General features: G+C 30.7%; 2 protein-coding genes across 2 annotated transcripts; one reads left to right on the top strand and one right to left on the bottom strand.

The window, feature by feature from the left end:
• Window positions 1-496: 496 nt before the first annotated feature.
• On the top strand, window positions 497-835 carry LOC143616480 (uncharacterized). The gene has a single exon (XM_077089296.1). The coding sequence runs from the start codon at window positions 561-563 to the stop codon at window positions 768-770; it is 210 nt and encodes a 69-aa protein (XP_076945411.1). The 5' UTR covers window positions 497-560; the 3' UTR covers window positions 771-835.
• Window positions 836-1,514: 679 nt separating this feature from the next.
• Window positions 1,515-4,635, bottom strand: LOC143616481 (agamous-like MADS-box protein MADS4). Its single transcript, XM_077089297.1, has 8 exons — window positions 4,400-4,635; window positions 3,399-3,480; window positions 3,070-3,137; window positions 2,890-2,989; window positions 2,469-2,510; window positions 2,340-2,381; window positions 1,768-1,931; window positions 1,515-1,668 (listed from the first exon to the last, which is right to left on the bottom strand). Exons 1-8 carry the CDS (start codon window positions 4,582-4,584, stop codon window positions 1,593-1,595), a joined length of 759 nt encoding a protein of 252 aa, XP_076945412.1. The 5' UTR covers window positions 4,585-4,635; the 3' UTR covers window positions 1,515-1,592.
• Window positions 4,636-10,815: the final 6,180 nt, after the last annotated feature.

Genomic DNA, 10,815 nt, shown 5'->3' with positions numbered 1-10,815 from the left:
TAAACCAAAGACCTAGTAAGTTAGCAACTTGTAATTTATATTTAGCTGGGCAAAAGAAATATGAAAAATGACTGAATAATTAAACAATTAGGCTATTTATGTTTAATTGAGTAAAAAAATTAAAGAAAAAAGATTTATATAAAGACCCATTTTATATAATCGTCTCGGACACTCAGAAAATTCAGAAACGACCCTGTTCATTACCTGAAGCAGGATTCCATTACAAGAAACAGATACTAAATTTCCCTTAAGAAATGGAGGTGAAGATCGGCGGTGAAGACGGGAGGGGTGAATGTTTTTTGGTAGTGTCACACACCACCACCACCACCACCGTGGTCACGCGAAAGCATCACAAAATTCGCACCACCCAACTTCCAACGTTAATTTCCTCGTGAAACTCCATCTTTAAGCTGTCATAATAATAATAATAATAATAATAATAATAATAACAATAATAATAATAATAGTCTACTATATTTACGTACAGCACCTTAAGATCCTATCAACTCGAAACGGTTCTCTTCTTTCATCACCGTTAATTAATCTCAAGATCACCCGATATGGCGGATTGGGGACCGGTTCTGGTGGCGGTAGTGCTGTTTGTGCTGTTAACACCCGGTCTACTCTTCCAGTTGCCGGGACATAACAAGGTGGTGGAGTTCGGCAGCATGAAAACCAGCTGCCCAGCCATGATTGCTCACGCCGTTATCTTTTTCGGCCTCCTTACGCTCTTTCTCATCGCCGTCGACGTTCATGTGTACGTTGGCTAGCTAGTAATTATCTAAACCATCCGTTATTGTATTTACTATTTACATTTCATCAGCTTATTATGTGTCTGGATCAATGCATGTGTCCTTGGAACCATTATTGCTTAATTAATGTGGTAAATCTTATTTGAATTTTGTTTCAATTATTTTAAGTTATTGGTGAACGAGTCGTGTGAGCTAGCTACTTCACATCAACTCGTTCAAGGCTTGAATCTGTTTGAGCTTAATCGAGTTTGAAACAGAGTTCGATTCTAAATAACCAGATAAGAGGTCGTTTAATAAACGAGATGCAACCCGAGTTTAATATGCCTATGATAGTTAACTTGTATTTGATATGATTAATATAAAAGAATAACATATCCAGTATTATTATATATACAATTATGATAAGGAAAAAATATGAGTCAAGCTCAAGCTTGACACTACTTCAGAGTCAAGCTTGAGCTATAAACAAACAGCTCAAAATGAGTCAAATTTGAGTTTTTAAAGTTAAACGAACGGAGCCCTAGTTTAGACAAACTAATGCTCAACTAGCCTCGTTTACACCCTTTGTTAACATATATAATAAAGTATACACTTTCGCCCATTATACTTTGTTTTCTAGAGACCTAGACTAACCCAAATTTAATTGTCGAATATAGTTTAACCAAAACCGAAATGGTTACGCTTCAAATGCAACCCGTATAGCATGGATTTAGATCGATCAAGTGGAGATTAATTAAACTCACAACAAACATAAACACAATAACTAATAATTAGCTAGACCAATGTTCCTCAAGAACACAATAATAAGTTCCATGTAACAACCAAAGATAGAATCTTGTTTCATGCTGGCCAACCCTGAATTTGATGATGGTTCATGCTCGTTGAGGTAGCGGCCGAGATATGATCAGTTTGGTACCTAAATTTACAAATGTTGAATCTTTTTAGATGATTCATAACTAAAGAAAAATAAAGTTATCGTCTTTGCAAGACCAATCTATAAGTGATGTTTTCTTACCCAATTTGCAATGCGGTTTCACAGTCACTCGGATGATAAAATGCTCCGTGTGCAGTTTGAGCCACTTGGTGCTGATGATGCCCATAAACCATACCACTAGCGTGTGCATGTGCGTGAGTGTGTGCATCCCACTGGAGTGCCTCTGCTTGGCTTTCTTCATCTAACTGTTAGCACAACATATTTCAATATTACAACTATTTGGATACTAGTGGCGAAGATTTGGACTTCAGTTATGTTTTTATCTATCACGGGTCAAACGAGCTAAGTTTAAATGGATAAGATAGACCAAATGAGTCAAAGTTCATCAGAAAAAAGTTGCATATTTACTTATGTAGTGTTAAATCGTAGTTATTAAATGTTATATATGGCTAAAAGTGTAAATGTTTTATAAAAGTTCACTTGAAATGTAGTTATTTATAAAACTCATAATAAACGAGAAAAAAGTTTTTGCAGTCGGTTAGACCCATCCCATACGCTATTAATCCGCAAAAATGTATCATTTTGGCCCAACCCGTTTTGTACCTCTACATTCTGTAAATAAACCAAAGACAAAGGATAAAAAGTATGCATACCCGGAGTCGAAGTGTCTTGTTGGACTCGTAAAGTTGGTGTTCCTAAAGATATAAAAATCAAAATCATTTCAAATACAGAAGAGCATAAATAAAAAGTTTAAAATTCAAATTCCGAAATCAAGTTCATACCATCTTCTGTTGTTCATAAAGTTTGTCGATTAGTGATTGAGTCTGCATGAACAAGATAAAAGCCGGTTACAAACACAAAAAGATTACATCTTTATGCTATTTGTTGGATAAAGAAACATGGGTTGTGTCCAAGAATGTATCCGGACATGGGTTTTTGTTGACTGTGTAAAAAGTCAATGGAGTTGACTTTCAAGAGTCAAATTGCTCATAGTTGTTGAGTCTGTGTCAACTAGATCACAGCCAACTACAAGCTATCCAAAAAAGTAACATTATTATGATATTTTGTAGATAAATAAGCATGGGCCATATCAACGAACGCAATACAGATACGCGATTTTTGTGATTTTGTTGATTTGTTGAAAAGTCAAACATGTTGAATTTCAAGAGTCAGATTTGTAACATTGGAAGCCTGAAAATGTACCCTTATTGTCCTAATCTGTCTCAATGAGCAATGAATCTGTCTTTCAAGCGACTCAAGCTCGTTGGTGGTCAACGAGTCAATTTCCTCACCATAGTAATTCCTGCAATTTACAGCGGTCAAAACCGAGTTCCAAATATATTATTAAAATGGATTACTAATTTGGAGACAATGTTTTCTTGCCTTTCAAGTTGTTTCAAAGCATCATAGCGTTCTTTAAGCCTCATGTATTCCTGATAACTGCTTTGTTCCTAATCAAGTGAAAACATAAATTTGTAGACTTTTTGTAAGTCAACCAGAATAACAATTTTGACTTTTGTACATAAAAAGTCAAGCAAGTCCATCACTCTTTTCCTAGTCTAATATTTCATTTCAGTTTTATATCAAAACACAATCTAATCAAACCATCATTTCATGAAAATTATTGACAAAAATTAAACAAATGAATAAATAAACTGAACCAATCATTAAAAAATTGAAATTTTATTAATTTCTTTAGGATGTTTTAGTACCTGAAGATCCTCCTTGGCTGGCTTTCTTTGTTCTGGTGGCCCAAAACTACACTTCTCATACCTCTCAAGTGTCTTCAACATGCTTTCAATTTCCAAAAATAAAACATGAAAATCCATTAGAATCTTGAACTTTTTTGGGATTTTATAAGAAAACAGTTTCTTTTTGTTTCTATTGAAGCATAATGCTCACCTTGTTTATAAAAACATAATCTTTTTTATAGAAAATTTGAAATAATATCAAAATATAATGAAGTTTTTGCAGTACCCATGTGGTAAATTGGATTTAAAGATGAACTATATGTGCAAAAAGAAATATAATCAAGAGAGATGTTAAACATGAAAATGCATTAGAATCTTGAACTTATGAACCAAGATATGCATCAAACACATGCCTTTTTTCAAGAAAAAATCTTCGCAAGGATATTGTTTATCATTTCTTATAAAAACATAATCAACCCTTTTTGCAACACCCAAGTGGGAAATTGATTTAAAGATGAATAATTTATGCAAAATAGCAAGAAAGAAACTAGAAGTTGATGATACATCTCAAGTGTTTTCAACATGCTTTCAATTTTCCAAATCAAAAACATGAAAATGCAACAATCTTGAAGTCTTGAACTTATGAAGCAAGATATAATCTTGTTTTATAAAACAAAAAAATAATTGAAATTGTACCCAAAACATAAACTTTTTGCAATACCCATGTGGGTAGTTGGATTTAAAGATGAATTATGTATGCAAAAAAGAAAGATGGGCAAGAATGAAACTAGGGTTTGATGATACATCTCAAGTGCTTTCAATTTTCCAAATCAAATGGAAATGCATCAAAGAGAACTTTGAACTAATAATGAACCAAGACATATCTTATTTAAAAAATTCAAAAAATGAAATTGTGTGCAAGAAACAATATATAAACCTTTTGTAATACTCGCCCATGTGGGAAATTGGATAAAAAGATAGAAACATTTGCAGGAAAGAAAGAAAGTAGGATTTGATGATACCTAGAGGTGCTAGAGAACTCATAGAGTTTGCCACGAGTGGAGAAGATGATGAGAGCAACCTCAGCATCACACAGAACAGAAAGTTCATAAGCTTTCTTGAGAAGACCATTTCTTCTCTTTGCAAAGGTCACCTGCCTGTTTATCTTATTCTCAATTCTCTTCAACTCCAACCTTCCTTTTCCCATTTCTATCTTGATCTTCTCACTTCTTGCACCTCTTTATATTTTCTCTTTTCTTTTATAGTGTCTCAACTCTTCAACTTTACAATCTACCTATGGCTAGGTACTAGTGTTTCTTTTTTTTTGAACGGCCAACTAAGTAACGCCGGGTACCCGTACGTGGTCCCCACTGGCTAAAGGTAGCCCGAGTTGGCCACTATCCGGACGGACGGAGCCCCTAGCGGTCCACCTGTTGAGGGATTCACCGGATAAAACCCGAACCCCACGTCCGCCAAAAGGGTGAGATCAGGACTCGAACCCTAGCAAGCCAAAGTCATCCCTCATATCTCCCATATAAGTTGGTGGTAGTGAGGTTTGATCCCCCTACCTCTCACTTGTAAAGTGAGTGCTCTACCATTCAGCCACAACCAACTTATGGTACTAGTGTTTCTGGTTGTTTTTCTTTACTTACTTTCTGTTTATTTTTATTTATTAATAACTTTAAGTTCATTATATTATTTTAAACCATTTACAAATAATTAATTACATAAGTAGTTTTTGGAAAATCTTAATCACTTCTAAATAGGTTGTAACTGATGCGAGTTCATGATTTACTCGAGACCAACTTCTTAATAAGTTAAATCAAGCTAAGCTTAAATGAGTTCAAGATCGAAGCTATGAGTGCTAAACGAGCCGACACACTAGCTCAAACTTATATTTGAGTTTTATTCAGATAACTAAGTTCAAGCTCACGCTTCACATATCAAGCTTGACTTGACTTGTGAACTTAAAAATATTATTATATTTGTAACTTTCACTTGATGTATTAAATATCTATTTACATAAAAACCAACATTTTCTATAGTTACAGTAAAAATAAATAAATAAAGTATATTAGGCTAGGGTTAAGTTATTCTATAAGGGGAATAAATATGAGAAATATTTGTAGTCACAAAAAAACTTTTCAAAATTTTTTTAATAAAAATAAATAAAAAAATCAAAACTCAAATTTTTTTTAAAAAAAAGAAAAAAGAAAAAACATAAAAATGTTACCACCGTCTTTCCCGTTCTCATTAAAAAAACAATGGTAAGTGAAAAACGTCGTTGTGTCTTTTTGTTTATCATTATGTTTTGTGTTTATTTTCGTCATTGATTGTGTATTTTTTTCATTGACACTGTGTCTTTTTTCTTTATATTGTGTTATATTTTGCGATCTATTGTGTCTTTTTTTAGTTTAATTGTGTCTTTTGTTCATTTTCGTCATTGTGTCTTTTCGTCAATATTTTATTTATTTTTTTTGTATTTTTTTTTTTGTGAACGGGAATGATGGTGCAAACATTTTAGTTTTTTTTTTATATTTTTTTTACTTTTTATTTATATTTTGAGTTATGATATTTTTTTTTAATTTTTCTTTTAAGAGGTTTTTTGTATGGTCACAAATCTTTCTCACACATCTCTGTTTTTGTCTCCATTTTTATTTTAATTTTACCATATTAGCCTATACATAAAAGTTATATATATAAATAAAATAATTAATGAATTTCAAACGAACCGATTTCAAGTTCAAAGAACTATTCATTAAGCATGCTTGAGTTTTAGAAATAGAGTTCTAAATGAGTCGGGTTAGAGCTTAACTCGACTTATTTACACTCCTAGTTAAAGCTATCTAGCTAGAGTTAATACAAGCTCGGTCCAAGCTTTATTCATCGAGCTACAATAGACTAGCAAACGAAACAAGCCTACTATTACATGTAGGAATTATATAACTACATATAATCAATATAATAAGCATATGATTACGTATTGTCAAACATATAACTATGATAAACGAGTAGAAAAATTACTCAGGAGTAAAACTCAACTTTAATTTGAAACCATCAAATTAATATTTAATTATTAAGAAGAAAACACTAACAAATAATTACGTTTATAAGCAACTCAAATACATTGTAGAGTTGATGGTCCATTGACAAATACAATGTATCTTAAACATTCAAAGATTCTAATTCTGAGTTTTAAAAAAAACAAAAACAAAAAGCAAACTCAAATATACCTTCTAGACTCTTTTAGATTCTTTAGAGGATTTGTTTCGAAATGTTTACGTGATAGTAACTAAATATAACACTACAAGTAACCAAAATAAGATACGATCAATGAATAGTTTTCTTTCATGTATTCCATATAAGAGATGAGTGATGCTACTTTGTTTTCTAAAACTTTTTTTTTAGTTTTTATAAATTAAATTACTATAAGTTGATTATTTGAAACGATTTACAAATAATTAAGTAAATAATTTACACAAGAAAACACTCTAATATATATATATATATATACTAGTTTTTATTCCCCGTATTACGGGGGGTGTTTTACATTATTTGTTTTAATATTTATTTATTTTTTGAATTTATATTTTTTTATTGTATGAAAGTTAATAATATACTTATGGTTTGGTGATAAATTGTTTCACAAATAAATGAGATGTAATAACCCGATTTAAAAGCTATATGGTTTTGATAAGACCTAAGACCCATTTATTTCTTTTACTATAAAATTGGTTTTTTAATTATAAATAATATTTATGAAAGTTAATAATATACTTATGGTTTGATGAAACCCAAGACCCGTTTATTTTTTTTACTATAAAATTGATTTTTTAATATAAATAATATATATATCCCTTTTAAAATAAATAAGATATTAATTTTTAGTATATCTTATTTTATAGAATTTTTTCATCAATAATTTGGTGAGAATAATTTTTAATTTAATGGGATGTTATAACCCGTTTAAGGAATATCTGGGTTTGGTAAGAACCATACCCATGAATTCGGGTCAAATGCATGAGAAGCCTCCATTTAAAAATCAAGCAAATCTGGTGACTCTAAAAAAAGGGGGAGCAATCACATCACGACACATAGGATTTTTATGTCTTCGTTTATATATATATATATTATATATATAATATATATATATATATATATATATAATAGTTTTTGTTAAAAAAAGCACAATAAATAAATAATCTTAATCTTAATCTTATCTTAAATATATATAAAGAAAACCCCACTAAATTCTCCCAATCTATCAGATTGTTTTATTTGTAAATAAAAGTTTCTCATGCATTTAACCCGAATTTACGGGTATAAGTCTCACCAGATCCAGATAGCTCTTAAACGGGTTATAACATCTCCTTATATTAAAAATTAATCTCATATATTAAAATTCTATAAAATAGGGATATACTAAAAATTAATACATGATATTTTAAAGATATTATTTATAATTAATAAACAATATTATACTAACTTTTATAACATCTTATTTGTTTGTAAAACACTTTTATCATCAATTCCTAAGTATGTTACTAACTTTCTTACAATAAATAAATATTTAAATCCTAAAAGATATATAAATATTAGAAACGAATAATGTAAAATAACTCCGTAATACGAGGAATAAAAAACTAGTAACTTTCGATAAACAAAATTTATTACTTTCAATAAGCGAACTCAGTTACCTCTTCTAGGGATAATTGAGAGAACAAAAACAGTTTGGGGCTTTTTCTTAACAAAATTGTATTATTCTTAATGTTTTTAATAACTTTTAAAGGCTTTTTAAGTGAAATTTTAACTTGAAGAAAAAAAGCACAAAAAACATATAGCACATTTTACATTTTATACATGTATATAAAGGTATGTGAAAAAGACGAAAGAAAAACTTAAAAGCGCAAGTAACTTATATTATTAACTTGTACGTATTAAATTTAAACCTGAAAGAAAAAACATTTTTTCTATTTTATTAAAAAGGTGTTTGGGTGAGCTTTTAAAATTGTATTTTTTCTTATTTGTTTTTTAAAAAGTAAAAGCAACTTTTAAAAAACTCAAATTTAAAGCTTTTGAAGGAGTTTTGTTAAACACTTTTTGTTTTTCAACAAACAAATTAGTAGTCGGATTCAAACCGTAAAACCCGATTCTCTAAATTGTTAAACGAGTCGTAATGTTTTTAACCTGGCTAAACGGCTGGCCAAACTAGCTTTAACCCGATTACACCGGCAAAACTAATTCAGTTTAAATGGTTCGGTCAGTTTCAAAGTTTTATACAACATTCTCTGTATTTTGGTTGTGAGCTAATGAAACAAATATAAATGAGCCCACATGGTGAGCAAATTTTAACAAACTAGTAAAAAGCAAACAAGACTTGTAATATAAAAACCGGGTTTTAACCATAAAAATTCTCTTAAAACAACTAAAACATATAATGCGTTATCATTCAATAAGTTTTAGATAAACTGTTAATTTATATAAAAGAAATATTCCTTATATATTCAAATTAATAACATATATTGTTAAATATTTTGTAATAGGACAATAAAATGGTCGTTCAAAAAAACATAAAAAAAAAGAAAAAGAAAACGAGGCAGAATAATGATGGAGTGGGTAAACGTGTAAAATGCATTGAATATAATGAAAGATGATGAAAGATAGAAAGATGGAAAAGGTGAAGGAAAGGGAGATGATACCTTAACACTTTGGTATCCATTTTAATGAATAAACCTGGTCCACTTTGCCACATGTCATGATATCAAACCATGGGTCTGATTGCTTCTGGTTCCAGACTTTCATTCTCCACTCATGGTACTTGCTTACCATGGGCCCACTGCACTCAAACAAAATGCCAATTGGGTGAGTGGTTTTGCAGACTGTACAAGTCATTGATGCAGGGCCTTGTTTTGGTATGCGAGAGAAGGTGGAGTGCAAGTCCATTGGGATATTCAAGGAAATTACTTGTTGGCAATTCTCCACTATAATCCACTTTTCATAGTTACCTTTACAACCAAATCTTTTTTAATTATTTCATTCAGTGTCGGATTTAGGAATTGTTTTCAATGGGTTCACTATTTGGGTCGGTCTTACGGTTCGGGTCATTCCGACTGTTCGGATCACTTCGATGGTTCGGTTCAGTTCGGCGGTTTCGAGTTGATTCAGTATACCAAGAATGAGATTTTACTAAAAATCATCTTTGTTTCCTCAAAATAATGACCAAAACATTCTTTTAGAAATGCTAAGCCTATCTCTCTTTCTATGTAATGCATAGCAATCATATTGCATGCTAGCTAAGTTGTTAGGCCAAGCATAAGATAGTAAGATACACACACCAATGATTAAGTAACCAGCTATAAAAAAAATTAAAGAAACTGCTACAAGTGGGAATTGAACCCGGGTTCACATAGTAATATAGCAAGGTGTTTACCATCAGACCAAGGTTCAAATTTGCTTATGAGTTCACTCATAATTTATATGTGGGTTCACTCTCATATTTTATATAAGCATTCTATATCAAATCCAAAACTCAGTGGGTTCCCGTGAACCCACACCTAATAAACTAGATCCGCCCATGATTTCATTTGATATATATTCTAGGAAGTATATTTTGTTTACTAAGTAAATGAAAAATAAGTTTTCAATTTCATTAAAATATACTCATAAATTTATTCACATATATGTAAGTATATGCGACGGCATACACCGATCAAAACACAACATGAACATACAAATTTAAAAAGTTTTAGATCACCTGATATGACTCGTTTATTAAAAAGGTGAAATCAAACACAACCTATATAGTAAATGGTTAATCTGAACACAACTTATAAATAATAAATGAGTTAACATGTTTAAGATATATAGAAAGGTTCACATAAAATATTGAAACATAAAATTTTATGTTATTAATTTTAAATTCTTGAACTTTTAACCGTTTTATTTCATTAGTTACAACTACCTATTTTCAGTTTAGTTTCATATGTCTCCTCTAATCTCGAGTAAAATAGATATAACCAAAATTTGTTGATTCAGAAAGAAAGAGAAGGAAATGAAAATAATTAAATAGGAATCAATTACCAAAATGTTCATTTTGCCTTTAGTTTTTGGTATAAGAAATTCTTACGTCCCTAGGTAATAGGCATTACTCAATGTTGTCAATGAATATTGAAGGAGTCAATTCAAAACATGACACAAACATGATCGATTTTAAAATTTTCCAACATGATGTAAAAATATGAGTCGGGTTCTTGTTTAGCTATCTATATTCGTCTATCGAAAATCCTTCATCTTGTCAATCATGCATGATTGACACCTACATATATAAATGATGCCTCTATATATGATTTGATGCATCTATATGTAAATATGTTAAGCAGTGATGTCCACTGCGGATGCACTGATAAGCCACATGCTATCATAAAGGAACCTCATGGAT

This window comes from Bidens hawaiensis, unplaced genomic scaffold (assembly GCF_021521415.1).
Source record: "Bidens hawaiensis isolate Kalapana, Puna unplaced genomic scaffold, B.hawaiensis_p1.1 tig00047543_1, whole genome shotgun sequence".
In the NCBI taxonomy this organism is placed as follows: domain Eukaryota; kingdom Viridiplantae; phylum Streptophyta; class Magnoliopsida; order Asterales; family Asteraceae; genus Bidens; species Bidens hawaiensis.
Note: the sequence above shows the minus strand (reverse complement) of the source record. Positions and strands in the feature narration are given on the sequence as shown.

Coding starts and splice junctions, on each gene's coding strand:
- LOC143616480 (XM_077089296.1), top strand. CDS start 561: ATGGCGGATTGGGGACCGGTTCTGGTGGCGGTAGTGCTGTTTGTGCTG.
- LOC143616481 (XM_077089297.1), bottom strand. CDS start 4,584: ATGGGAAAAGGAAGGTTGGAGTTGAAGAGAATTGAGAATAAGATAAAC. Junction 2,990..3,069: donor GCTTTGAAACAACTTGAAAG/GCAAGAAAACAT, acceptor TGTAAATTGCAG/GAATTACTATGGTGAGGAAA. Junction 1,932..2,339: donor ACAAGACACTTCGACTCCGG/GTATGCATACTT, acceptor TTGTGCTAACAG/TTAGATGAAGAAAGCCAAGC.